The following is a 27763-nucleotide window of genomic DNA, read 5'->3' on the forward strand; positions in this document are numbered from 1 at the left end:
CACAGTGGGGAGAACATGACGACAGTGGTGTCGGACCTCCTTGAGGAGCTAAATCTCGGTCCAAAACTTCTCACGGTCACGGCAGATAATGCTTCAAATAATGAAGTGTTGATATCCGAGTTACATGCAATTCTCGTGGAGAAGCATGACTCCTTAGAGCAGCTTTCGAGCAATGAGGGTCCTGTTATACGATTCGAGGGACATTCAACTTATATTAGATGCAATGCCCATGTGATAAACCTGATCGTTGGCGATATACTCATAGCACTGACGTCAGGAGACAGTCAAAGCGCGAATCTGGCCTGCGACGCTCTCAGAGCACATAAGAGCCTCGAGCCCGGGTTGTCTCCTTTGGCTAGATTACGAATTGTTGTCCTTTGGATAGATCGGAGCCCTCAGCGGCGAAATCGCTGGAAAAAGCTATGTCGTTTAGAGGAACTGCCCGAAAAAATAATACCGTATGATGTTAGTTGGTCTTAGTTATTGCCCTGCTACGTCGTTCATCTCAAATATTTACGCAGTTTACTATGATCTGAAAAGATTTTCTAAACAAAGACCTCGAGAGGAGTCAATATAGTCCATGGAATTGTACGATCCTATTCTCGCTGAAGAAGTTCTCATACGCAATGGCGACCAGCAAAAGCTTACAATCACGTGGTCTTCAGAGCACGTGATCGCTATCCAAGGATAAAACGGATATCCATGGATATTACGGATATGGATATGGATAAGCCAAAATATCTGGATACGGATATGGATATGGATATAGATAATTTACCTGGATATGGATACGGATATGGATATGGAAAATTGGCCTGGATATTATCCATGCCGATCCCTAATTTACATTGCCTAAACAAGACGATGCGATTATCAGCTGGGTGGTTGTGCAGTTTGCTTCGCGTTATAATGTAGCGCCTTTTGTTATGGCATCCTCCAGCGACCCACTAGTAGAGGATCAGCCGAGCCCAGTTACTGACCGTACCCTAACGGCATGTTAGGGTATAGAAGTTTTCTTAGTCTATAAGCAGTTGTGGCCATACCAAGAAGAAAGCACAGTTCCCCGTCCGATCAACACCAGTTAACCTTCTTTGGGCCTATTTAGTACTGCGGTGGGAGACCACGCTGGAATCGTAGGTGCTGCAATTATGGTATTTTGCCTGTCGTGCAGGATGAGACGCCGCTTTATTATCCTGCTGTTGCCCTTATCCCGCGTATCGATGGGCATAATTCGAGGAATTGGTGGGCCTAGAAACTTCATGAATTGATACAGCAAAGAAGCTCGTATTCAATAAAAGTCGAGAAGAGAGTCACCAGGCATCCCTGCTTTCTCATCTTGCGGGGTGAATGTTAGACTCTTCGCGTAGTCGTATGGATGGGGGCCAATATAATAGGCATTGTGCAGACTCTGCGCTCCTAGCAAAAGGCTGGTCTCACGAACACAACCTTCTACAGCTGCCCGAGTCGCAAGTTTTAGGTGGTCAGGGGTGAGAAGAAGAGTTACGTTTAGGGGCTAATGAGAAATTAGCGCTAGACGGCGCTGGGCTAGCCATCGAGTTGTAGATAGCCTCAACACATCATCCATTCCAATGTCATCCATCCCTTCATGGTTCCATTCCATCGCGCAGTTGTGCGATAGCGTCCACTTCCATTCCACGGAGGAGTCGATCGCCACACTGCACCATATCTCTTGACGTCTGGGCGAGCAAGAACAAGTTTCCCATACTAGCGAACGTACCTGAACCCCTGCGCCTCAAATGGTTGGCTGCGAGGGGACCGTCGTTGGATTTCCGAACTTGCCGGTCTCGTATTGAAACTTACACGCATGGCAATTACCAATATTTGGTCGTCGTAACCGCAAAAAGACCTACGTTTCGCAACAGCTGGTATATGGACGTAAACAGGCTGGGCAATTTAGTCCTAGTCCTCTGGTCGGTGGTTTCATCAATCAACTCATCAGTTGGTAAGACGATCTGATGGTATTTGACGCCTTGTATGCCAAAGTAGATTGTAAATGCAATTCATATTGATAAAATGGAAGCCGTTGTATGATGCAAGAATACAGCAATGTGCGCTTGTTTGTTGTAGTATTTAAGCTTTCTCTGCAACTCTTCACGTTTACCTTATATTACTCTTAAAGAGGAATGGTTGGATATAAGCAAACCTAAATTATGTCTGTGCTCACCGAGCCAGTGGTGCGGCACTGTGCGGCGGGTTTTCATGACATTTCCCCATTTGGAAATCTCTGCGTGGCCAATCATCAGTCAACCTCATTCTACAGAATTCGTGGCTGGTTACAACACTACTGAAAGGACAATCTAGAAGCGGCTTTGGGCACACTAGGATGCCAGTTTGCCGTCTCTTAGCTAGCTTGCTCCAGTAGAGTTTCTTCTTTATAGTTTTGTGTCGCAAAGATTTCCGCAAAGCGGTGTAGACGCCTGAGTTCCAAACTGTAATGTCCCCCTACAATCCTGGACGGAGCCACATTCTGGAAAGATTCCGTTTAACCCGTGAAGTTATGAGCAGAATACGCGACATCGAGCTTAAGAAGATTGCATTTGGGAGTCATATAACATGCTCTTGCTAAGCCCTGGTGTTAGCGGTCACATCGACTCTTCCGTATTTAAGAAAACTGCTCAACAATGTCTAGTCCAGTTACGGCAATTGTGATCTTAAATCTTCGGCCAGGGGCTGCTATTGAACAATCTCTGCGTGACATTTTCGAAGTCTTCTCGAGGCAGGAAGGTTTTCAGCGGATAACCTGGGGGAGGTGGGAGGAATCTGCAGAGAAAGTACAGCTGTTTATCGGTATGTGTCGAATACCTCAATGTGAAACTCGGATCCGACTAATACTAATACTGCAGACTGGGATAACATTGAATCCCACAGGAAATTCGAGGCCTGCGGAGCAGATTTCCAGGCTGTGGGAGGCATTTTGAAACCAGTACTGGTAGCACCTCCCTCTATGTACCACGTTCATTTCAGTCCTCACCCACCTTCAGAGGTACTGAGCGCCCCAATAGTTGAACTGGTGACGTATTACTCAATTTCGGCTACCTTTGAGACCGATATCGCTAAATTCTTATCTGTCTTGGAGAAAGCTGTTGGTTGCGTAGCTATCGCTCACTGCGGCATTGATGAAGACCTGGCAAAGGAGGATGGGGAACCGAAAGGAAAAGCATATCTGGCTGCAATTGGATGGTCCTCTGTTGATGCGAACGAGAAGGCTATGACGACCAAGGAGGTTGCCGACGCTGTACATTTGGCTAATGGTGAAGCCAGGAACGTTGAGATTCGCCATGTGAAGTTTCAGGCTCTATAGATGTAGCTGCAATCAAAATTAGACCTGGTGACTGTATAATTATAGAAGGATCCACTAGAATGCCAGTACAGAAAGCACTAATGACGGTGACTTATGAATATTATACTAATAATAGATTAATTATTGCCAACTATTAATGCATAAGTTCTCCACTAAGTACTGTCTATTTGCCATTGGTCCTCATGTGTTAGAGGCTATGATTCACAGACTCTTTATAATGGACAAAAATAAAGGAATATACGTGCTAGGATGTATGATTCACTTTATATATTCGTACGGCCAGAACTTTTTTAGATCAACCGTCTACGGCGACAGAGTGAATTGGAATGGGAATATAGAGCTGTGGTTGAGGTGGCAGCGGTGAAGATGAAGAAATTCGATCAAACTCAAACACAGTTAAAATATCGACAAGCTAGTAAAATTTTGACACTAAAATAATAGCTATGTGGCCTACAAATACCCGTGTAAGCTTAAAGCTATCTGAAGCTAACGGTTGCTCCACTTTGCTATCATTTCTCATAGAAACTGATAAACATCTCCCGTAAAGTCATTGGAGCAAATGAAAACTTGCTGTTATCCCAGGGTTTTGGGACAATTGAATATGGAGTTCCAAACAAAGCTTTCAGTGAAAAGGCCAGTTCCCCGTCCGTGTCTCCACTCTGGCGAGACTTCTCCTGAAGCTCCCTGGCCTCATTGAGAGGCTTAGTACTACAGGTGTATTGTAGTCCTTGAACTTCTCCCAAGATCTTGATAGCGTCTTTGACCTTCCAGTTGCCATTAGGTACTTGTAAAGTGCGTTCTTGATGGCCTGGGGGCAATGGTATCAAGATCGATTCGACGGTGTACCTAGCTGTACTGGACATTGATTAGTGCCAAATATGGTAAGCATAATAGAGCGGACACCTTACTCAGCCATGGAAGAAAAAGATCTCTCAGACTCCAGATCTCCATAGAAGGTGAATTCCTTCTTCGCTTGGTCAACTCCAAACACCGGCGTCAAGGCAAAACTCTCGGCAAACACCCCTATAATAATGTACGTAAAGCAAAATTCAGGCACTTCCTTAGCTTTGGCCCTTAGATGCTTCCGTGTAACATGCTTGTCTCTGAAGTAGCGCTCGGAGAGAAACGGCGGCTGACAGATATCAACCCCAAACTCAGAGGGATAGAAGTGCCTCACTCCTGCCGCGACGGCCGCATCTATCATCTGGGGCTGGAATTTCATGATATCATTGCCCGTCAGAGATATCACAACGTCGAACCCTACAGCGTGGTAATGTCAGTAGGAATTATGGACTGTAAATAATGATCGAGACGTACCTTGGTAAGGATTCGAATCCTTGTAGTCTCCTATCACTAGCTCCACTCCCTGAGCTTCAAAGTCGGCGAATTTGCCTTTCTTTTCCGGAGCAGCTAAGATGGCTACACGTCGAAAGTCTTCCTTGTGCACCAGTAGTGCTCGAACAATAGAAGGACCGAGATTGCCTCCTGCTCCCACAACAATAACAGCTGGAGCCATGATTTGAAAGACAAGTTGATGCCGTTGGCACAAAAGGGAAATCTGTAGGTTTGAGTGTGATGATCTCAAACGTTATGGGCAGTCATGGATTGCGTTTCAACCAGGTCGGAACAGATATTTATGCAGAGCACGTGGGACTGATCGTTTCTCACTGAACATTTGTCAGCAAGCATTTCTAACTGAGCTTTTCTCGGTGATCATTTGTCATCAAGCATTTCGCAATGAGTATTTCTCACTCAGTATTTACAAACTCTAGAAAGCTTATACGCATTCCGACAGTAAGCTTTTCTGGCAGATTCGCGCTTTCGTCAATTCCAGTCGCTCCTATCGACCACGACCCACAGCGATGATGCTAGCATTAGCCTCAGCTGCGCGGCAAACTGTCAATAATACGTCATTTGCTGTGCGAGTCGGCTTGTAACTAGCTTTGCACGTGCGTCCAGTCGTTCATTGTCAACGTCTTGTCCAGTACCCTAGTCCTACCATTGTTGCCTGGTATCGCGCCGCGCCGCCCACTGTCCCTACCTCGCTGTAGAAGTAACCAAGAGGTTTCTGGGTGGCTGAAACAGCAGGCTGCAGGGATGAGAAGGAATACAGTAGATCCCCGTTAAGCAGATATAATGTCATAATCACTTCATATAAACTGAGCGAGTGTATCCGTATATTGAAACAAGGTTTTATGCATTCCAACGGCTAGTCCAAGTTTCTCAGTGGAAATAGACGTCGTTCTCGTCACGATATAGAGACATTTTTTGCCGCAAACTTTCTTTAAAGTTTCAGAGTCCGTGCGCATCCCAGCTAGGCAACCCTAGCCCATAGCAAATTTACCTGAAAATAGTATGGCTTAAGCCAGATTAAGGTTTACCTTAATAATGTAGGCTCCTTGTAATTAACGCGTGTCTCTCTCATCTTGACTCCAGCGCGATCTCAACTAGCTATGTCCGCCGGCTTGAGCCCATAATCGTCAGTACTAGCCGCTACTGCCGGATTACATTGTCTGGTGAGGGCGAAGTAGTCGCCCAAGCGATGCCCCTCTGGCTCTGGCGTGTCACAAATTCCGGTTCAGGGTAACACTGAGGCCATATTACTTCAGTTTGCCTTACCTCCGGCTTGCCGGCATCAAATAGCCAACGCCCTTACCACGCCCAATAACTTGACAGTGTTCTCATTCTCTTACGCCGATTGGCATACAACGAGAAGTGGGGTTCAATGACAGAGAATTGGGATAGTCGCGGTCATATCTCATTTGACTCCGAGTTGCCTTTGTTTTGGCCCGTCTCCGCGAGCTCCTCCTTTGGACATCAACGTAGCATTTCATGAAGGCGTCTGCAACCTGCTCAAAGTCCGTATAGGCCTCGAAGACGCCCAGCCGATACTTGAGCTGTTCTCTTCTTTCTCTGATGAAAGCCTCTAGGGTTTGGCTAGTCTTGTCCGGAATGGAATAAACTCATTCAGGCGACATGGCCGCCCTTGAAAGTGCCGTCATGTACGGGTGTTTACGAGCTCCATAAAGCCTGCCATTGCGTAGACAGAACGGGCATACTCTAATCGGGGAGACTTTGTGACAAAATGCAGTCCCTAGCATTCTCAGAGGTTATGGCTTCGTACAGCGGGATTACGTGTAGAAGTGAGCCGCACGGTCTGAGGCAAATGGGACTGGGAGAGTGCAAGGTCTGCCTCTAGGGTGACACTCGTGGAATGCTGACCTCCCCGTGAAGTAACTGAGCTGCTGCGTTCGTAGCTGGTGTCGTATTTAGTCCAAGCATGGTGGTGGTCCTCGTGGTAGCAAGCAAGCCTCTTCGGCGACGGTGTTCCTACTATCGCAGTCGTCCTCCTCGGAATCGTGAAGGGGATAATATCAGGACGGCAATTGATGCGCCTTTACAGATCGTGCGGCTCACAGCGAGCTTAGTGAATGATCACGGTGATAGCGCTGCAAGACAGTGTCTCCAGAAGTTGATTAGGGGGATAGGAGTGGACGTTAGCAATTGTGATGATGCGGGCATTAATTTCGTGTTATGACACAAATGCCGAAGACGTCACGTGGGTCAGGACTGTGGCAGCGGCCAAGGCAATCATGCAGAATGAATGATTGACTGAGCTATTGAAATGGGGCTGTCTGTGGGACTATATAACAAAAAATGGCGCTGACCGGAGCGGTGACTGAAAAGGAGGACCGAAAAGGTGACGGCACTGATGACCGACATGATGTCCGGAGCAGAATGTTGAAATCGAGGGTCCTGTGGCATAATCACAAAACTGAGGGTGTCATGATCTCAATTTTGAGAATTGGCGCAGCGCTCCCGTTTCAACCTTACACGTGGTTAGGCTGACTTTCCGGTTCTCAGGGACCGAACAAAATCTTATACATGGCATTGAAGTGTATGTTAAAAAAGTGTACATTTTTTGGCATCAATTTAAATAGCTGGCTGGGTATTCACAGAGAGTATGCACTGTCACTGAGCCTCAGAGAATTCAACATTTTAGAAGCTTGTCTGCCCTTCTCTCGTCCACGACTGCGAAACAGCAGATAGCCAATAATCTCTCATTCTAATTGTGTAGAAAGATGGGATCGGGAAAGGCGACAAGCAAAAAGAGTACTGAGTGGTGGGGCAATCGTGGGTTAGGGACTAAGGAATTTTTTTGACATTTAACCCTGTTCTACTTCAAAAATTTCCCATAGTTGCTATGGCGCAGAATATCTACGATAACCAAGAGTTCTTCAATGAGTACTGTAAGCTCGCGCGTTCAGAGAAGGGCTTGCCAGGGGCACCAGAATGGCCATATTTGCAAGCAATGGTGCAAGACGTCCGGGACTTGACAGTATTAGATCTGGGGTGTGGTTTTGGGTGGTTTTGCCGGTGGGCAAAACAGGCTGGGGCGACACGCGTGCATGGAATCGATATCTCGCAGAATATGCTATCGAGGGCTCTTGCAGCTGGCCCCGATCCTGCCATAACTTACGAAGTCGGCGACCTCGACCAGGTTAACCTACCGGTCGAATCATTCCATATAGTATACAGCTCGTTGACCATCCACTATCTCGAAGATACCCGGAGGTTTTTTGATCAAGTTTATCGCACTCTCATTCCTCACGGTCGCTTCGTTTTCTCAGTTGAACATCCGATTGTTACAGCGCCTACGGATCCAACTTGGAAAAAGAATTCAGATGGTCAAGTGTTCTGGCCACTCAATGCATATTCGCAGGAAGGTCCGCGAACGACTGATTGGCTTGCCAAGGGAGTCCGAAAATATCACACAACCCTTGAGACCTACGTAGCGCTTCTTTTGGATGGCGGGTTCATTCTGAAAGGCATCAAGGAGTGGATGCCTTCTGATGAAGACTTGAGAGATCATCCGGAATGGGCTCATAAGCGGCACCGCCCTGCATTTCTCCTTATTGCCGCGCAAAAAGTGAACAGTGCGGAGTGAGTCTTCGCTGGAAATGCTGATGAGGGTCGATACAAGGGCGTTGCAGTCTTGGGAGCGGAGGATTGGTGACTACACTTCATATTAAATTAAAGGTTGCCATGTGATCATTCATTGCGTTGAGAATTATTAAGATTCGAGACAGGATAATTGGTGCCACTTTCTCTTTTATCTGTAAATTAGTTTGCAGAAGTCTATGGAAAATGTTACTGCAATTAGTATCCGTCAGATGATGGCACTTTTGGTTGGCGTGCGGCTCACAGTCAGCAGAGTCAGCCAAGCTTCGATCTGCTGCATTTTTGTGCCGCCAAACTACATAATGCGGATAGGTCAGTTAAGAGTCCCGACTTGCAATAAGTGCCTGCCCGTCGAACTATTCTATCCACCTGTGAGTTTAGCTGGTCGGACTCGATCGGGCGTGAATCTAGTGACGAAGATTTATGTCGTTAATTAAAGTATCTGATAATTAGTGTGGCATTGTGAATTCTAACAATATCCGGAAGAAAATTAGTCTCCAAATTAGCGTCAATGACTAATAGTTCGGTGCTTGCGTGCGCTGCCATTAATGGGCTGAGCTGAATAAAATTGACCAAGATTAGTCTAACTGTTCGGCACATTTACAGCTATATTAAAATAACAATTACTATAAAATTTTCGCTCTTATAATCCGTCAGTGTATTAACAGATATGTTCGGTGGCAATGACTCACAAAACTGGGTCCTCCTGTAAGGAAGGTTTGGTGGCTCCCCTAATAATGTCAGCATTCATTCGATGCTGACATGGCCCTTGCACAATGGCCATTGTAACTATGTAACTTCCCTTTTTTTGTTGCTCTCCAGTGTGAGCACTGAGCTCTTATATTGCAGTCCAGTACGTCCCAGGCCAACTCCAGTTTCTATTTCTCTCGGTGTAGTTCTTACTGCTCGGGTGCACTGCTTGCTCGACATTGCTTGCTTAAGTGATATTTGAAAATGAAGTCCCTACGCAGTATGCTCTCACACAAGAACGACAAAGGAATTGACCAAGAGAAACAAGCAACGACAGCCGCTGTCCCCAGTCGCACAATCTCATCAACAAGCGTGGAAAATGAGGAGAAGAAATCTGCAGGTCTTGAGCCTGAGCCTGAATCCGCCTCGCTGTCTTCCAATGTGAATGAAAACGACAGCAGCTCCACCAAGGATGCCGAAACAAAAACTTCATATGCCGCAGATGTGGACCAGCAAGAATACCCCACTGGAATTCCTTTTCTAATCATCATCATTGGCTTGTGTCTCGCAGTTCTACTGGTCGCGTTGGTAGGTCCACAAACTGCATGTGCGCCTAGTTGATCGTTTACTCATTCGACTCTAGGACAACACCATTATTGCAACAGCCATTCCAAAAATCACAGATCACTTTCGTGCGCTTGATGATGTGGGTTGGTACGGTTCAAGTTATCTATTGACCACATGCGCATTTCAGCTTATTTTCGGAAAATTTTACACATTCTTCCCCATAAAATGGGTGTTCCTACTTGCTATCGTCGTGTTTGAAGTTGGATCTGCAGTATGCGGGGCAGCGCCGACTTCTAACGCATTGATCGTTGGCCGCGCAATCGCTGGATTGGGATCTGCCGGAATCTTTTCTGGAGCCCTGGTAATCATTGCTTATGCCGTTCCCTTGCACAAGCGTCCTGTGTGTATGTGATAAGCACGCTTGTTTGCTTCGAATCGATCGCTAACTGGACTCAGACAACGGCCTGTTTGGATCCATGTACGGTGTTGCCTCTGTCGCGGGACCCCTGATGGGAGGTGCTTTCACAGACCATATTTCCTGGCGATGGTGTTTCTATATTAATCTGCCCTTCGGAGCCGTTACGATTTTAGCAATTCTCTTGTTTTTGAAGTCGCCGAAACAGTCATCGACTGGGCCGACTTCGTGGAAGCAGAGGATGAACCAGCTTGACATTATTGGGACGTCCGTATTCATACCCGCCATTGTTTGCCTTCTTTTGGCTCTGCAATGGGGTGGAACTCGCTACGCGTGGTCTAACGGTCGCATAATCGCTCTCTTCGTCATATTCGCTGTCCTGATCATCATTTTCTTAGGAGTCCAGGTCTGGAAAGGAGATTACGCTACAGTACCTCCTCGGATTGTGCGCCAACGTAGCATGGCATTCTCCATCCTGTTCGCTTTGCTCCTTGGGGCATCCTTCTTTATCATCATATACTTCATTCCGGTCTGGTTCCAGGCTATAAAAGGAGTCTCCGCCACCAAGTCAGGTATCATGAGCATTCCCATGGTCTTGTCGCTCGTTGTATTTTCACTGCTTTGCGGCACAGCAGTCACTGTTTTTGGCTACTATGTGCCGCTTTGCTTCCTGGCATCGATCCTCTCTTCAATTGGAGCTGGCTTACTGACCACGTTCAATACGTCGACTGGTCATGCCGAATGGATTGGTTACCAAGTTGTTTATGGTGCTGGTATCGGCGCCGGCATGCAAATGCCAATTATTGCAGCCCAGGTAGTTCTCACCTTGGACGACATTCCGGTTGGTACGGCCCTGATGGTCTTTGCCCAGACTCTGGGAGGATCGCTATTTGTCTCCGTTGCCCAGAACGTCTTCAGCAACCTTCTCGTGAAAGGCGTTGTGAAAGCTGGGACGGGACTGGATCCCAATCTAGTGAGCAATGTTGGCGCCACAAATCTCAAGACCATGATCCCCCCTCAATATCTTCCCCAAGTACAGGATGCTTACAGCAAAGCATTGACCCAGACATGGTATCTTTGCGTTGCCACATCCGCGTTGTCCATCATAGGCGCGATGGGTATGGAGTGGAAGAGTGTGAAAGGCAAGAAACTAGGTGCGGCGGCTGCATAGATAGACTCGCTGATAAATTGTCGCCGATTTTGGGAATCTCGTACAGTTAATTGATGATGCGTTCATCTTCGCAGGGCATCTCACTTTCTCTCCCCTCTCTTCAGCACTATACAATAATTGATTTACTGCAGTTGTAACTAATGTGGGAAATTCGTTTGATGGCCAGTATTGATGCAATTTGGAAACAGAGACATGATATAGCTAGAGTTTCATAAATAGACCCATATTTATAACTTTGATGTTCAAATTGGTGAATCAAGCCGCGGTTTTGACAGTCTATTATATTACAACACGGTACCTCCATGCGATCTGTCCTCGATCCAAGCTACGAGACCCTCAGTTGCCTACTACCTGCACTGCACGATGCCTTTCTCAAGCTATGCGCCACGAGACCCTCAGAGTGTGTCGCAATCTCAGGTTCTGGCATCCGCAAGGTCTGCTCTGGCCCCTATGGAATTCTATGGACTGAGAAGCCGACCGGTCGCCAAGGATCGAGATATTGTCTTGCAGTTGTATTATTCGATATTACTTTCTTGTTCGCGTTCTCTCAAACCCAGTCCAACAGTGCTCCTTATAGTTCTAGCGTCCCGCGTCGGTGTCCCCGAACTGTCTGAGCCTTCTGTCGGAACAGTCACTCGAATCTCAGACTCTCAGGTTACGGTCCTTCCACTTGGATGCTCCGGTGATTTGCTTAGGGTTCTTTGTAATGGGTTCTTTTTTATTGGCTTGTTGGTTTATAGATAGATTATAAAAGGTTTTCATTGGTTGTAGAGCTTAAGACTGGGCGCAGCAATGGATATAAGGACACGTTAATCCCCCGCCGTCTTATAGTTAATAGAGTATATCTATATCCAGCTAACGTAAAATATAGTCCCAACCTTCGACTCTGACCTTGAGACCCTTGGCCCTTACATAATCGTAACATGTAAGCAAGTCCTTGGAGGTTAATTCGCGGTATTGTCTTTGTCAGAATACGCTAACTGATGATCACTCCTAATTTCTCCTCGTTCTACCTTTTCGCTGGTAAATTGGTATCAATGTGCTTAACTTCGGGAAAGTAGGTTTAAATAAACTCTAATTTGTGTGTGACTGCAGAACGTAAAGTATGAAAAACCTGAGATAAGATTTAAAACACATGCTACTAAGTTGTTAACTTGTATTCTCTCGTGCAGTGTTATATACACTATACTATAACTACACAGACGATGAATATTAATGTACCAAGCGTGCCGACGGTATTCCAGAGCGTCTCAAGCGTGTGGATTATGCGCAGAGCATTGATGATTGATCTGCGTGTTCCATCATTCAATTCACTAATCTGAATCGCGCACGTGGAGTGCGAAACCAGTCGCATTCGGATTTCCTAAATCGGGGCGGAGTTCGAGGCTCGGGATTATGTAATCTCCACCGTTTTGACGACGATATGGAATGGGATCGGTCGTCGCTAATGTTCGCATTCGGTCGCGCAGACGATCCGCGAGAAGGTTGAAACCCTTTGAATCGAGTTTGCTCACTCTGTAGACTAAAAAGGAGGGCAGAACGTCAAAGCCCGGATAATAAAGAATTCCATGATTAATTGGAAACAGGAGGTCGTCGATCGGTCCGTTGACCCCCCGCGGCGAATAGTGTTCCTCCCAGCCGCCCATCGTCACGATCAGCATCGCCCGCTTCCCTGCAAAAATCCCTTCACCGAAGCGGTCTCCCCAATGCTTGTCGCTATGCTCGCCGCGCCCGTAAGCGAAGCCATACGAGTATACACGATCAACCCAACCTTTGAGGATCGCTGGCATCGTCCACCACCAAAGTGGAAACTGAAGAATCACGACATCTGCCCACAGTAGCTTTTCTTGCTCCGCTTTGACGTCATCTGTTAACGTGTTGGACGCGAACGATGCGCCAGACGCGGCCGACACTTTCAATAGTGAATCCCCTTCGACAGTAGGGAAGTCAGCGCGATCAATCTGCGACTTCCAGTTCATTGCGTAAAGGTCCGAGACCTGAACTTGGTGGCCCTGCGCCTTCAGTTCCTCGACAGCGATGTCTCGAAGAGCACCGTTAAACGATCGCGGTTCGGGATGAGCAAAGACAAGCAGAACTTTCATGATATAAGACTCAATTGTAGGCACTTTGTGATAATACCTTTCTCTAGATATTGACTATTGATGAGACTATGCCGAGTCGTGCCTAGAGGTCAGATGCGAGGATCAAGTGAATGCAAACGCGCCGCTGAACGAGAGACCATATTCTTTTATAGTGGGATACCTGAATTTGTGTCCGCCCTTGGATTTCTAAGCAGGCCAAGGACGGAGGTTATATTGCCGGCAGAACAATTTCTAAGCATGGCTGATAATTAATATTGTCAGGAGCTAGCAGTGACTAAAGTTGGGTGGTCTAATAGCAAACCATAGCAATACAAATCGCCAGTCGCTGCTAGCTGAGTCATCAGCCTTGCGCGGCGGCGGATTGGATATCATATGCCCCATTTGGCAATCTCTGCGTGACCAATCGCCATTCGACTCTATTGGGCAGTAATAGTGGCGTGTCAAAACACTATTGAACGGCTCATTTGGCAACTTCAGGATGTAGGTTTTCTATCTCTCGACCTTCCTCCGGTAAAGTTTTGGCGCGCAAAGATTTCCGAAAGGGGGTGTTAAGGCTAAAGCTAACCTTAAATGTTGCGTAAACAATGAGTTAAGGTTTGACGTGATCGTGTGAAATTAAAGCGTGGGATTATCCTCGTAAATTTATGGCATAAATGTTACCATCGCTAATTAATAATATGTTACTATTGTACTCTTGCTCTTGGCAAAACAGAATTTAACCCAACAAATAACTCAACAAGCACAACAAACTCATATAACCCTGTCTAGTTACGGCAATTGCGCTTAGATCTTCAGTCAGGTGCCGTGCTAACTGTGGCGCAACAAGTCCCAATGCAGTGTTGGGCAGGGTAAAGCAGGGTAAAGCGGCGCTTAACTATGGGGCGGCACCTACGCACCTGTTATATATGTACAGGAACGGACGCAAAACCAAAACATCAGACGACACTGTCCGAATAAATATCTGCCTATGCTAGCACTCCACAACCATGGATTGCTTTTGATCCCACAAATCATTCTGCTCCTGAACCGTCGGCACTCTGGACATTTGCGCCACATGCCACATCTCTGTCATTCTGACATCATCGATCTTGCGACTGAATAATCATGTGTGCGATCGGCGGCAACCGCGGGTGTAGCAGATCTGCACCATACCAAGTCGGGCGATCGCGCTGCAATATAAGTCCAGCGAGCGCAATGAAGGAAAAGTAACAAAAAATCCAATATATTGATCTTTCCCGCTGATACAGAACACTTGCAAACCAACAACGTACAATGATTGAGCATTCAGACTTGTTGTTTTGTTATGATACCCCGTTCGCCTGATGTGGAAGCGCAAGCGTGTCGGGAGGAGTACGAACGAGTTCAAGCGATCCTCAAAAACGAGGAGTGGAAGTATTTAACGGCGACGTCGTTGTTCATGCTCTGCTGAGCGTGCGCACCGCTAGCCTCGACTGTGGTACGATGGCGCCAGAAATGTTGCCATTGTCGCAGCTCCACCAAGTAAGCTTCATTCAAATATGGCCGGTGGATTCTTGGCAAACAAAGTACGTGAAGGTTCTAGGAATCAAGGAATCAGTTTGGAAATCGGAGATGGACTCAATCAGTCAACAGAAAGTGAGAACACACGTGGCCTCACAACGAGAGGATGGGATGGTGTAATACTGTATCAAGAACCAAATCGTTCCAGTCTGATGATTGCCGTTGAAGTCGGGATTTCACAATCTTATAAAAGTTTGCGGCTACAATCTCGTGGTCGGTCTGTGCGTTGCACTGCCGTCTCGGCGTTGTCATGTATATTCGTGAACAGGGCCTGTTGCATAGAGAGGTTTTCGCTATGATAGGATATAGGACATAAGATAGGAGATAGCGGAGCTAGATGTTGTGGAATTGGATAAAGAAGGCCCCCGTTGTCATCGGTGGCGTACCATAATATCAAGTCTTGATTAGCTATCTAGTTACAATTCAGCCAAAGCATTCGTCGACCATATCCACACCTTCTTGTCTCGCTCCCTGCGATCATCGACTCAACATGGCCGAGAGCAGAAGCCAGACCCACCGCAATAGTCGTCCATTCAGGTGGAACATTCTGCTGTCGACGGGGTCGAAACAGGTCTTCCGTCGTCAGTTGACTGTACGGACCGTTGTTATAGACAGCGCGACCTGGTCCGCGCGGATCAAGCGAGTGGCTCTGGAGATATACCGCATGCCCCACGAGGAGGTTCTACCCGTGACTGCTTCAACCTTCGCATCATTTGCAAGTGACAAAACGTTACAGACAATTGCGGAGGAAGGCGAGTTTGTCGGCGGCGATGTCCCGCCAAACCGTCAGGACGGTGCTACCGCTACTCCTCTCGCATCGGGGTTTCCAAACGTCTGTTCGAACTTGGCTAAGAGCCCTTCGAAATTCAGGATCTGGAAGTGGTCCGGGTGGTCAGCAATCGGCATGACCCACGTAAGCGCCCGTCAGAGCTAAGTAACTCTTGAACAGCAAAATTTGGTAGTGAAGAAACCTTCGTTAATTCCGGGTAAGACTTGAACTGGGATAAGAACGCCTTCGTCTGGCGTACGCCGGAACTGTAAGGCTCCTGTTCGCGTACTTTAACTCGTCTCCCTTGGTCTCCTTCGAGCCTAGGATTGGCCTGGAGCTCAGCGATCGTCTCACAAAGTGTACGTATCTCCTCGTGTTTGGGCGTTGAGCTCGTTAGCGTATGGTTCTTGGCAAATTACGCCTGCTACCGGGCAAACCCACAGCTCCAAACTTAGTGGTGTTTGCTCGTCAGTGCTATTTTTCCCCATGTTTTCCACATGTCTACAAAATCCAGGGGCTACTCGGGGCCACGTAAGTGGCGTTTTACGGATACGGTCTGCTGACTGAACGTCGAAGTAGCCAGTTAATCATGAGCCGCACGCACACGCTTTACGATGACAACCGACAATCGCTGTCTGCTACGGCTTTCGCTTGCGTGTGTCGTTTGGCGCGGACAAACCAGACAAACGAAAGTGGAAGTGATACCGCACCCTGTTAGTGGCAAGCGACGCGGCCACCCCACAGTGTGCTCGAGCAAGTGACGTAAACGTGAATAGTTTGTAGATTTTAATTTCAATTCGTGTATCGTGAGCCTATATATGGAAGTGCCGTACTTCATAGCTGCTGCAGAGGTTTCGTTGCTGCTGGGTCGCGGCGTCACAGGTTTGCGCTGTGATGAATACGCCGTAAACGCATTGGTACTGTGGGGCACTAATGCCTAACATGGGTGCTTTTATTGTGCCACTCCGAATCCCACTTAGGTAGGGTAAGGTATCAAACGAGTTTGGCAGTATCACTCCAATTTCACTCCATTTCGGCGAAGTAATTACAATAATCAATGTGTTCGAGTGTCAATCCAAGTGTGAGCAGCTGACCACAACCGAGACATTGAAAAGGATTTTGCGTCTCTCTGAACGGGCGGGGCGGTTTCACTGCCTCTGAAACATAGCAATCACCGCACCTTCGTGATTCCGCTAGCCCTTGCTCTACTCGATCGAGGTTACAACCCCAAATCACTCTCAGATGATCTCTGGATGAAGTTAGCAAACGATAAAGATAGACTAGATCTGTCGCAGTTGATATTCCCAGTTGATGGATCGTTTCATAACGTTTCGAGTTTGAGTGGCATTTCTCCAATTGAACCTCGCAGTTGGAAAGACGTTGCAACACGGTTTCAACGATCCATCTTTCTAGATGAGTTGCATGACTGGACATATTCATTTTTGGTCGATATGTTGATTCCTATGAAGACAAAGGGAAAAACTCCCACGCCATCTGAAGTCAGCACAGCTTCGAGAAATCAACCACCCTTGAATACGAAGATTAAATAAGTCTTTTGTTATTGAGGTAAGTCTGACTAATTCTGATCTAGTTAATAAGACGCGATGGCTTGTTTTCTGTTGTGGGACAGGTGCTGGAGAAGGATGCACCATCGCAAATTATACCGCTTTCAACTGCCTGAGGAAGACTACAAGTAGCTCACATTATGCCGTTCTCTGCCAGTAAGCGTAAACCTCTTAGAAATCTGCTTTCTGTATTCGCAGGCGAAGATATGGAGGAATTATTAACCGGCAGCAACATCAATGATCCGTCTAATGCGCTATTGTTAGATGCGATTACTCATGAAGCATTTGACTCATTTGAATTCGGACTTGAATTTCAAAATAAGTGGTATTCCTCAGGCTATTGGATGCCTCTCGGCCGCCTCAACAACTTCTCTGGTATAATGACGGTGATGAGAATTTCTTTGGCCAGGAATCTCAAGGGATTGCAAATCCTTCAGCTCTCTTTTGCAATATCCACCTGGCTATTGGTCATGTGTTACATGATAGTGGGATAGCGGGACTTATAGATAAGATTCTTCAAGATGAAGAGGAGTTCAATATCGGGAACGTGGAAGGTGATTATTGGCTTCGAGTGAGTGCCTCATATCTTCAAAGAGAGTTGAGAGGATTGCAAGAGGTTGATGACTCAGCAATTTAGTTGGATAACAATACAACAGACTCCGAGAGTGAGGACGATCGTCCAGTTACAAGTCGTCATTCAATATCTGCATAGGCTGGCTAATTGTCTCCCTATGTCCTGAACCCCTAATTGCTGTGAAATTGTTGACAAACTGCTGTGAATTAGTGACGAGACAAGCCCGAAAGTTCCGAATGTGGGGCTATAGGCTCTAGCGATGTATTTGTTTACCCAATTGCACGTTATCGCAGGCCCAATGCGTCCAGGCCTTCGCGAGATATAGGTGATAAGATAATATGGGTACCAGCGAGTGCCAGTAATTGTCTGCATGTTATGGTTTGCGATGTCTAAAGGATGAGAAATCAAGACATCAGATTGACTCAAATCGTTTTCCAAGTTCGAGCAGGCTATTTGTTGCGCAGGAAGAAAGTCAACATATTCAACATTCGCATCCTGCAAAAACGTCACGGAGTACGTGGCGTGTGTTTGCTGCCGATGCGTCATAGCGCAAAATCTACTGGCGGGTCTGTCGCTAACATTTGAAAGCCCAAGCAGACAAGAGAGTCGAGGAAGGCGGCCACCCAGGCGCTTCTACGTGTCCTTTGGACGAAGCAATGCTGCGGGGCATGAAGCTAGAGCTGATTTTTATCATCAACTAATTCAGCATCATGGAAGCGACACCAGTGAATTTCTTCCAGCGCGAATTGTTCGAGACACAGGGGCTCAATGGTGCGCACCGCGATCCGGCGCCTATGGCGAAACACTTCCTACGCACAGCGTGTTTCTAGATAACTATTAATTTTCCTCGTATTTATATTATTTTCTGCGCGGTAGGTGTTTTTCATACATATGTTTACCATTGCCGGTATCCTAGCCTGTTTCGCAGGTACCCAAGCTTCTCTGTGTTTGTCCCTGTGAAATAACGTCTCGGGTTGCCAAATAAGCTTTAACTTTGATGCTTGTCCTATTCACTTAAAAACCTGAGATTGATCCAATAACACTTTCCAGAAGCCGTGCCGACTACTAGATTAGTTGATGCTGGGTTCGCCTTAGAGCTTGCCCATTAACTTTATGCACGGAGAAACATTGGAACCCTACCCCCTACTGATCGCAATGGTGGAGGAGCGAGGGGGATATACATTTGACATGTTGAAATTCTATATTTCTATTGATAGATTTTTTTCACTCTCACACTGGTAATCGGCGAGTTGCTATTGCCCTTAAATAATACAGAACCGGTTAGCCTGAACATAAAAGCAGAACATGTGGTAGCTTTAAACGCGGACTACTGGGTAAATTAAACAACACGAAGTAGTAGTGTTAAACGCAGACCCACGTGGACCCAATCAAACTTCAAACTATATTCAACAATCTACGATCGTAGGCTACCTGTTAAGCACATTTCCACGCACGTCAGCAAGCTATGAGCTTAGGGTAAGGGTAGAGGTCCTGCTCGAGCGTTACAATATTCCCATCCCGAAGACGACTATGATTATTATTGCCGACAATACGGGTCCTTATCTATGAACTCGACCTTTGTCGGCCATGAGTAACTTTGGCGTATTATTGTCTGCCTTGGATTACTGCGGTACTGTACTGTACATATCTGAAGATGGCCGGAAGCACCCAGCAAAATCTGCTGGTGAATTGCGACGGACTGAGACGGATTGCGTGCTCAAATTGCGCATTTTGTACAATGTACGTGGAGTTCGCACGCAATCTTCCGGCTTCCCCTCCCTTCTTCCACGGCACAGCAACTTTATTAGGAAAGGGAAAGTCAAGGTACGCCAAACTTTTTTCGCCACATCTATGGATTCGTGGCACGCTAGCCTATGGGTCCAAAGATAGGTGACATTTCTCGGCAGTATGTCGTTTCGAAGGGAGGTCCTGATATAACTGCCCTGTCTTTTGGATTCGCTCCTGTACTAGTTCTGTCTTTTTTCTCCCAGATTTTACTGTTCGACTGGGTTTAGCGTGCTCTTCAATTAGGACTTGTTTCATTGCAGGCATTGGGGAATCATTAGTGCTTTACAGCGCATCAATTCGAGGCAAAGTTTGACTCATATCCTACACTCCATGGAATAAGACGCCCATCTTCTTCATCCCGTCGATTTCTCTCTTATTCCTCAGCTGTGTTTTCCAGTGGAAACTCGGCACTTCCGTTGTCAATCCCTTCATCTAATTCGCGAAGACAAATGTCTCTCGCCGAGGGAAGTGTTGTTCAAACCGAGACGAGATTAGCAGCAAATCCAGCCGTCATTCTAACTGGACCGATTTCGCTCGTTCACCACAGTGTTGTTACGAAGGACTATGAGCTCCTCAAGTTCCACGCAGCAGCTGCTTTGCAGCTTCAATTCGGCAATCAACGCCATGAGAATGCCGCCGTTTCGGATAATCGATTGATCGCCTCGCCTTACAACGACGAATTGCATCTGCTCGACCTGAGACGTTTGGATACGCCAAATCAACTGCTGGCCAAGGCATTAACCATCTTGAAGCCAATTCGCGAGGATTATGCGACGGCTCCATATATTGAATCATTCAATTGGCAAGCGATTATCGACTTTCTCCGTGATCTGGCAGCCGCAGAAGGTTACCGATGGAAGAAACAGAAATTCTACGTCGTCACATTTCGGTCAAAGTTGTATCCAGACATCGACCTGCAGCGGTTGCACTACCTCGATGCTCATTCGCATCAAGAGGCTCTGGTCAGTGGTGGTCTGCTGAAGTACTGGTTTGGTACAAAGAACCAGAGCCATCAAAATTTAGCAACCTGTAAGTGTACATTCGATGGACGTTTGGGACTTTGGTCAAAAGCTTAGTTTACTCATAGGTCTCTGGCGAAGCCGGGAGGATGCGCGCGCGGGAGGTAACGGCCCCTGGCACAAAGAGGCCCGGGCCGCTACCCGTGACCTATATGACACGATCATCTTTACGACATTGGAACTGGTCATTGAAGATGATGCCTCATCGTGGCAGATTAGCGACTGGACGAACGAAGATGTTTAGATAGTCTTGCTTCACGAATCATGATCTGTATCTTAACGATGCGACAGACAGTTTCGATCTCACCTCTTCAACGTACACAGATCGCCCGTGTGTGTAATGGTCGTCGCGGGTCTCGAGGTCAGAGTCGGAGTTGTATCATATGTTATGCTAGCTGGATAGCTTATACCAATATATTTAGAATATGAACTATTAAGACTCGACGGGGGACCAGCGTGTGCTTAGGTGCATTCCTGCGCCCCGGTCAGAGGGTCTGCACCAATGAAAACTTTTATAGTCAATAACAAAACTAGCCAATAAAAAGAACGCATTACAAAGACAAAGAACCCGAGCATCTGAGCGGAAGGAACGTAGCCTGAGAGTCCGAGATCCGAGGGACTGCTCCCGCGTAGGGCTCCGACGGTTCGGCGGTCGCCGCCGTAGGCACGGGCCGCAATAGCCGTGGCCGGTACAGGGGTTTTACAGGGGTTAGTTCCTGACAGGACGAATATTTTATTGTTACAAAGCACTTTCTTTGCGCGTTGGAGAGAAATTGTTGAGGGCTCGGAAGGGAAATTCAAACGACGTTAAGCGAACCCCGCACTTGGCTACTGTGGAGTTGGACAGCAATTCAACGCGCTCTTATCTCGCCCGTTGCAAAGTTGCCGAGCTCAACAGAATTATGTAAATGCATACATATGGTCTTACTTCCGAATGAGAATAGACAACTACAAGAGCTCTGGAATGCTGCACTATTATTGCCACGCCAGCCCCTCTTTTCCAGTTTACCAAAACCTAACGATCCGTGGTCCTAGTAACTTTCTTCGTTTCAGTTGGTGGCGCAAAATCTGCTGACGCGTCGTCGAAATAGAAATATATTGTACCGGAAAGACTATCTTCTTGTTTTCCGTTAGGCGGACTTCGTTACTAATCCGCAGTATTATTTGCGTTTAACATCGTCACTATATGTGCGTCCGATAGTTACATTGTGGACATTCTTGCTCAAACGGCTACCGTACGCAGCGCGTGATGGATCAATTTCCGGAAATATCTTCTGTATAGCGGTAGCACGCCGAGATCTAGGCGCCTGTAGTGAATCTCGGGGTTTACCAATGACTCTCGTGGATGAGGGCAATAGCGAGGAATTTTAAGCTAAAATCACTAACTTTGTGTAGAAGCTGGGCGACTTAATGTATTGATCGTAATATGGCTGGCTGTTGGTCCATTCGAAATGGGTGCTGTGTATTTGCGAGACCGAGAGCGTATATCTGGGCCCACCCCTTAAATGCAGGATTGTCACAAACGCGCGTGTCAAGCTCACCCTAGATCGGACGGATTCTCATCGTTGAATTCGACAACTTGTTTATTATTCGTATCATCTTCTGTATATACCTCGTTCACTACAAGGTGTATAGATTATTAAAAGAAGCTTAGCCGTTCAATGAATCGGTAGTTGATGGCCGGCACCAGAGCTAAGGGTCGAGATGTCCAATTTTACCTCTTTTCAGAGCCTGATCAGCCGCTTGGTGGAATGCGATTAAATCCATCTGTAACGGAAGAAAATTTTCTCTCTATGCTCGACATTCTCATTGTTGCCTCTGGTCCGTTTAGAGTCACATTGCGCGAGACCGGAGTAGACCTGCTACGAACCAATAATGCTCTTCAGCCAGGCCATTATGACATACGACCCTATTCTCGCAGAGGTAATATATCACCTTATAAGTCATTGTATATAACAGCTACTGAGGTTTTCATAGACACAATAGCCATCACAGACGAGCTGTGCATAACTAGAATACTTTCAAGAACTATCACAGGCAGACATGACCTTTTTCGAGCTCGGGTCCGTGAGAGAGATGGGAAGTGCGTGATAACCGGCATTGTCAACAATATGGCTGAGCTGGATGATTGGAGGGGTTTTGAAGCCGCTCATATCTTCCCACTCTCCAGCGAAGAATATTGGCTGCAAAATGGATTTTCTCGGTGGATTACGAATAGAAAGGGAGAGCGAGACACCTGGATAAACTCAGGTCAGAACGGGCTGCTTATGACGTCCAACATCCATCAGAGATTTGATGGTCTTGATTTCTCCATCAATCCAGATGATGGTTATAAGATAACCTGTTTCGATAAAGATCCTTTCGAGATAGACGGAAGGATACTAGACCCAATTTGTCGAGAACCCAACGGCAAAGATAGTGCAAGTGATGAACTCCTACGGTGGCACTTTCGTCAGGCAGTGTTGGCCAATATGAGGGGAGCTGGAGAACCGAGTTTTGAGATGGACTTCCCCCCTGGATCTGATATGATGGGGGAGATCCTCAGTGGACCAGAAGCAGGCAAAAGAATGGAAGCAGAGCTCTTTTCAAGGCTTAATGGGATATCCTTCGTATAAGGGAGCAAAGCCTGTGTGCATAAGCGCGATGAGCTGTTGAGAAGCCATGGCAGGTCTTAAATAAAACATTATTATAACTACGACTGTGTCGTGATGACTTAGACAGACGCAATAGACAGTCTCAAGGAGATATCACGCTCAGAACAAAACAACTGTGGAGTCCATTGGGAGGAAAAATCTCAATAGCGGGTAGGAACGTTAAATAGGAAAGCGTCGTAGACGAGGAGAGTGTTGGCAGTCGCAATCGGGAAATCCCGCTTGGGACCTGCGACATCTTCTGGAGAACCTCCTCTGGCAGCGGTGTTTGGGGAATCTGGTAGATAGTCACGGAGTCGCCGGCTTTCTCGATGCTGGCGACTTCTCGGCTTCAGCCATTTGAGCAATATGGCCGTACAGGAAGTAGATAACCACCTTTTTTGTCAGTTAAAAATTATCAATGAATATAGATGCGGAGCAGATATACAGCAACCATGAGAGCCATTAGGTGATTGAATGCAATTGAGCAATGATTGACTCCAACTGAGAGGAAAAGAAGACTACTGTTCTGAGGAGACGTAAGAAACTAAGATGACCGGATGGTTATACAGTGCGGAGAAAGACAGGGGCTCGGCACGAAGGGTCGAATTCCAGGAATCATTAGAGGATCCTTTAAGTTTAGTCAGTCATTCAGTAGTCGCCTCAAGTCCTAACTACTTCATTGGTGGTAATTGATCGAGCTGGTAAGTCTGATTGTGGCTGCAGTAATAGTACTCATAATCCATAGTCTTAAGCTTGGGACACGATAAAGCTTGGCAAAGGTATTGTTCGTCCCCGAGTCATCAGGGCCAGGGGCAGCTGCTCAGTTGCCGATTTCTCGACGCCACGGTTAGCAGCAGTGATCAGTCAGCCCAACTACAAAGCCGCACTCCTGCACCCGAACATCCGCCGTTGCCAAGCAATGTCGGGCAATTTGTACGCGAACGTTATCGTTGAGAGTCAAGGGTATTTTGGGATCAGCGGAGCTGGCCAATTGTGAGTTGAGATGCGCGCCTGAAATTGGAGCTCGTGGAGGCTGATGTCAGTTGAAACTCTGCATGCGGCTTTGCTTAAAAATTCCAAGTTTTAGTTTCAACTCTCCTGACCAACTGATCCTAGAATAGCGCAAAACAAACCGAATGCACAAACGTTGGAAAGCCGTGAGAACGATGCATGACAATAGCATACTATATATCTACGGCTTTGGAGCCCACAGGGTACGGAGACAGGCGCCAATCTCAACTGTGCATTTCACGGGTTGCTATGGCGACGCATCTTGATAGCTGCTGCAAGTCGTCCAAGCTCCGCTCACTACGTCTGCTGGAGAAGGATCTACTTTTGCATGTCGCTAAACTATACACCTCTATTAGCGTTCTTCATTTTCTCCCTGTGGTGGTTCGGTAGTATACTTCTCCACGATTTTCCTTGATAATTTCAGAACTCACGATCACTGAAATTTCAGCAGTCTACTATAGTTCAAAAACTGTGATGATAACGTTGCAAGCCACACTCGTCACTTCAACAATAACTTCAACTTGCACTCCACTTTGTCCTCAGTTAGCCGAAAACCCTTCCTTCGATTTCTTGGGTCGACCCTTGCAAAGATATTGTTTGTCGTAGTCCCAAGCTCTGACATCACCCGGCTGCTCTCGCTGTGGCAATTATGCAGCGGTCTTCCGGGTGAACGGGAATATAGATTCTGGTACTCTAGCCGATGTTTGACTGAACTTTGTCGTTCTTCTGGAAGCGAACTCGCGAAGCCTCCTCCGAACTTGCATTGGTTATGCATGTCGTTGGGAATCGCCTATTAGCACTTGGCACAGACTAGATAACAATAGAGGAATTGATCATAGTCACATTAACAATTACTTATATTTTGGCTTATGCTTCTGCTGCGTTATCAGGGGATCCGGTCATGATGGATGTCTACTGCTGAGATTTCGCATTCGGGTCGTGCAACTTTGCCTTCGCAAATCCCTTTCTCTGCAGGGCTCGAGCCGCACCAAGTCGGCGCATTGGAATTCGATTATCTTGGTAATGAGGTTGAGCAAAGAATGCCGCTGCAATGGAATATTCTTTTCCCAGTTCTCATAGATATAGACGTTATTATAAGATTTCCATGTGCGTACAGTACGCTACTCAATGCCAAGTGCTCTTGCGACGTAGGTTTTAATAGCCCCTGTCTTTTGTTCCACGCGGTCTAAGACCCTCTCGCTGGCAACACTTGCGCTAAATCGTTGGCACTCACTGCATTCGGTGGGGAAAATAATTCCGTCATATCTCGGGTCTCTGCAAATTTCCGACAATTTACTTGCCAATTTACCAGAAAAGAGGATTTAACTGCTTCACCGCTGTAGCGTTTCCAATATACTTTAATTTAGAGAAAGGTCGAGCATTTTAGGAAGTTCAAACAGCTGTAAACAACGTTAAGCGTCAAATGTTTATGTCGTCATTTTGTTTGATGAGCCGTCGTCCTTACGTACTACATACATAATTTATTTTGGCAGATTTGCGTCAAACAAAGGTGTCACCTGACAGCTGATGTTTTCAAATTAGTGGTCACTTGTTAATCGGAAACTCCAAGCAAACTCTAAACACGATGGCGCGCCCTTGTTACTAAAGTCTCAGGCGTCGGCCGCTGTATTTTCTTTGCATAGGCGGTTTTACTCGCGAGTCATGCTCCCGACCTGCAAGGTCCAGAAATAATGGAAAGGGTTCACAGGCATGTCTGGCATCATAATCGCTCCCAAAGAGATTAGAAGTCATCCATGGAAGTTTTGCTTGGACAGTTCTTTAACACTCGTTATTTGTGTTCACACTTTTCGATAGTGACGCAGATGTCGTTATAAACGTGTGCATTCAATTCAAGTCAGACGGTCCACGCGCTTGGAGCAAATTGACCCCGGAACGCGGTCGCATGATGTGTTTAAGAGCACGAGATGGGAACTCATCATCGTATAGAAACATAAAAGGTTACTGTTTTGCAATTCAGACTCAAACAGAAGAGGTGATCGTTGCCGTCTACGCTCTGCTATGTTTCATTTGAGTCATTTGTCTGTCCCCGTTATTAGATTATAAATATAGAGCCGAGTCCTGTCACAGTGTTCAGGACCAGATTCAATATCTTCTTGAAAAGAATACTGAGAACAAATGACAACTACGCAAGGCACTTTACCTGTCACTGTGAGTTCCGTTACTTTCCTCGGTGACATCCACAGCATTACGACCTACTGTGTTCGTGATAATGGGTTTAACGGCAATATCGGGAGTATCACTCTTATTACTTACGGCGACACGCTGTACCGCGATTCGTCTTACAGCAATACGTTTCGTGGCCTCGTTTCTAACAGTGTGGCACAAGCGACTTCCAATCCTCTTCAAGTTGTTGACGTGTTGCTAAACAGTGCCGGCTGGCCACAGCAATTTTGTCCACTCAATTCCACATGGAACGAGGATAACAGCGTAGATGCTATCGGCATCAGCAACGTTGTTGAAACAGGGACAGGGACAGGAATCTTGTTTTTTCTCAAGAATCACAGACCTGGCGGAGTCAACAACTACATCGGCGCAGGCGTCGCGTTGGTTACCATGAACAACAACGTACCATCATGCACGCGGCTCGCCGAATATTGGTGGAACGCAACGACGGAGCCTTGGTATGGCGATGTGTGTTGCCTCAAGTTCGGCAACTATATCTACGCGTACGGCCACGGTAATACTTCTGCAGAATATGTCTATGTCTGTCGCGTCTTGACTTCCTCTGCGACGACTCTCTCTGCGTACGAGTACTGGAATGGCACAAGTTGGCAGACGGAGCGTTTATATAACGTGTCTGGTAAGGAGAGCGTATTTTGGCAGATTCAAGCTGGTGAGATTATCTGGAGCACGTATTACAACTGCCTCTTATTTGTATACACCGACAGATTCCTGGATAACCAGGTCAATGCCAAGACCGCCACTTCGCCAACCGGTCCCTGGTCGTCATCGGTGACCCTTTACAAAGCACCGAGTGGCACGCCACCCGGTAGTTTGTACGGAGCTTCTCCGCAACCAATGTATGACTCAACTGGGAAAACATTAGTATGTACTTACACGAAAGTCTCGAATGACCTGCAGGCCGTCCAAGTCACTTTTAAATGATGACATGTTCTGATTCCTGCTTCATTACTTCTGATTATTTGGCAATATTATTGTAAGATGAGTAGCTTGAATGTATATTTTCAAGTGTAGTAATAAACCATCTTTTCTTGAGCCTTCTGTACAAAGTCTTGCCGATGACCACTCCCTGGTATAGGGTACGGCGAACGTTTGAGTATAGCGTCGAGTGCGAAAGACCAGCACAGGACTGGCCGTCATGTGAACGAACCCAAGCAGGGTAGGTCAAATGACCAGACCAACTTATCCACGACGATGCGACAAACCGTAACTATCTCGTTAGGAGCGTTGCACGAGATGCCCCGGACATCGTAGCCCGAGGTTGCCAATCTTAACGTGTCAAAGTTAATTTCATCTAGCTTAACAATACCCGATAGCAACAGCAATGACCACAGAATATAAGTGATTAACCGCCCACTAGGACTCCAAACTAAAATAAGCTGCCAATTAACAATATGGAAGTAACCATCAGTAGATACATACTTCCAGGGTTTT

At 46.7% G+C, this 27763-nt stretch overlaps 11 protein-coding genes across 11 annotated transcripts; 9 read left to right on the forward strand and 2 right to left on the reverse strand.

Moving 5' to 3' along the window:
- Window positions 1–12: 12 nt before the first annotated feature.
- Window positions 13–480, forward strand: V1508DRAFT_400662 (uncharacterized protein; the record flags this gene model as incomplete). Its single annotated transcript, XM_066938358.1, has 1 exon — window positions 13–480. A coding segment is annotated over one exon (468 nt), but the record flags the coding sequence as incomplete, so codon positions are not given.
- Window positions 481–2252: 1772 nt separating this feature from the next.
- On the forward strand, window positions 2253–3712 carry V1508DRAFT_393238 (uncharacterized protein). Its single transcript, XM_066937969.1, has 2 exons — window positions 2253–2808; window positions 2865–3712. The coding sequence occupies exons 1-2, from the start codon at window positions 2643–2645 to the stop codon at window positions 3320–3322; spliced, it is 624 nt and encodes a 207-aa protein (XP_066792543.1). The 5' UTR covers window positions 2253–2642; the 3' UTR covers window positions 3323–3712.
- On the reverse strand, window positions 3713–5187 carry V1508DRAFT_377538 (uncharacterized protein). The gene is made up of 3 exons (XM_066937614.1): window positions 4640–5187; window positions 4231–4582; window positions 3713–4177 (listed from the first exon to the last, which is right to left on the reverse strand). Exons 1-3 carry the CDS (start codon window positions 4836–4838, stop codon window positions 3832–3834), a joined length of 897 nt encoding a protein of 298 aa, XP_066792544.1. The 5' UTR covers window positions 4839–5187; the 3' UTR covers window positions 3713–3831.
- A 2120-nt stretch (window positions 5188–7307) lies between these two features.
- On the forward strand, window positions 7308–8367 carry V1508DRAFT_42920 (S-adenosyl-L-methionine-dependent methyltransferase). The gene has a single exon (XM_066941870.1). It carries the CDS (start codon window positions 7527–7529, stop codon window positions 8268–8270), a length of 744 nt encoding a protein of 247 aa, XP_066792545.1. The 5' UTR covers window positions 7308–7526; the 3' UTR covers window positions 8271–8367.
- An 871-nt stretch (window positions 8368–9238) lies between these two features.
- V1508DRAFT_400666 (major facilitator superfamily domain-containing protein) lies at window positions 9239–11127 on the forward strand (the record flags this gene model as incomplete). The annotated part of the gene is made up of 3 exons (XM_066938359.1): window positions 9239–9562; window positions 9618–9945; window positions 9998–11127. The coding sequence occupies 3 exons, from the start codon at window positions 9239–9241 to the stop codon at window positions 11125–11127; spliced, it is 1782 nt and encodes a 593-aa protein (XP_066792546.1).
- Window positions 11128–12156: 1029 nt separating this feature from the next.
- Window positions 12157–13474, reverse strand: V1508DRAFT_42904 (flavoprotein-like protein). Its single transcript, XM_066941856.1, has one exon. The coding sequence runs from the start codon at window positions 13227–13229 to the stop codon at window positions 12441–12443; it is 789 nt and encodes a 262-aa protein (XP_066792547.1). The 5' UTR covers window positions 13230–13474; the 3' UTR covers window positions 12157–12440.
- Window positions 13475–15163: 1689 nt separating this feature from the next.
- V1508DRAFT_42953 (uncharacterized protein) lies at window positions 15164–15943 on the forward strand. Its single transcript, XM_066941890.1, has 2 exons — window positions 15164–15681; window positions 15760–15943. The coding sequence occupies exons 1-2, from the start codon at window positions 15259–15261 to the stop codon at window positions 15763–15765; spliced, it is 429 nt and encodes a 142-aa protein (XP_066792548.1). The 5' UTR covers window positions 15164–15258; the 3' UTR covers window positions 15766–15943.
- A 536-nt stretch (window positions 15944–16479) lies between these two features.
- On the forward strand, window positions 16480–17739 carry V1508DRAFT_406954 (uncharacterized protein; the record flags this gene model as incomplete). Its single annotated transcript, XM_066938816.1, has 5 exons — window positions 16480–16517; window positions 16706–17036; window positions 17104–17107; window positions 17220–17427; window positions 17589–17739. The coding sequence occupies 5 exons, from the start codon at window positions 16480–16482 to the stop codon at window positions 17737–17739; spliced, it is 732 nt and encodes a 243-aa protein (XP_066792549.1).
- Window positions 17740–19913: 2174 nt separating this feature from the next.
- V1508DRAFT_435617 (uncharacterized protein) lies at window positions 19914–20727 on the forward strand (the record flags this gene model as incomplete). Its single annotated transcript, XM_066942075.1, has 2 exons — window positions 19914–20493; window positions 20552–20727. The coding sequence occupies 2 exons, from the start codon at window positions 19914–19916 to the stop codon at window positions 20725–20727; spliced, it is 756 nt and encodes a 251-aa protein (XP_066792550.1).
- A 1432-nt stretch (window positions 20728–22159) lies between these two features.
- On the forward strand, window positions 22160–23098 carry V1508DRAFT_361646 (HNH endonuclease-domain-containing protein; the record flags this gene model as incomplete). Its single annotated transcript, XM_066937197.1, has 2 exons — window positions 22160–22406; window positions 22461–23098. 2 exons carry the CDS (start codon window positions 22160–22162, stop codon window positions 23096–23098), a joined length of 885 nt encoding a protein of 294 aa, XP_066792551.1.
- A 2681-nt stretch (window positions 23099–25779) lies between these two features.
- On the forward strand, window positions 25780–27317 carry V1508DRAFT_427468 (uncharacterized protein). The gene has a single exon (XM_066941681.1). The coding sequence runs from the start codon at window positions 26264–26266 to the stop codon at window positions 27251–27253; it is 990 nt and encodes a 329-aa protein (XP_066792552.1). The 5' UTR covers window positions 25780–26263; the 3' UTR covers window positions 27254–27317.
- Window positions 27318–27763: the final 446 nt, after the last annotated feature.

This window comes from Lipomyces doorenjongii (assembly GCF_038497915.1).
Source record: "Lipomyces doorenjongii strain NRRL Y-27504 unplaced genomic scaffold V1508scaffold_120, whole genome shotgun sequence".
NCBI lineage: Eukaryota > Fungi > Ascomycota > Lipomycetes > Lipomycetales > Lipomycetaceae > Lipomyces > Lipomyces doorenjongii.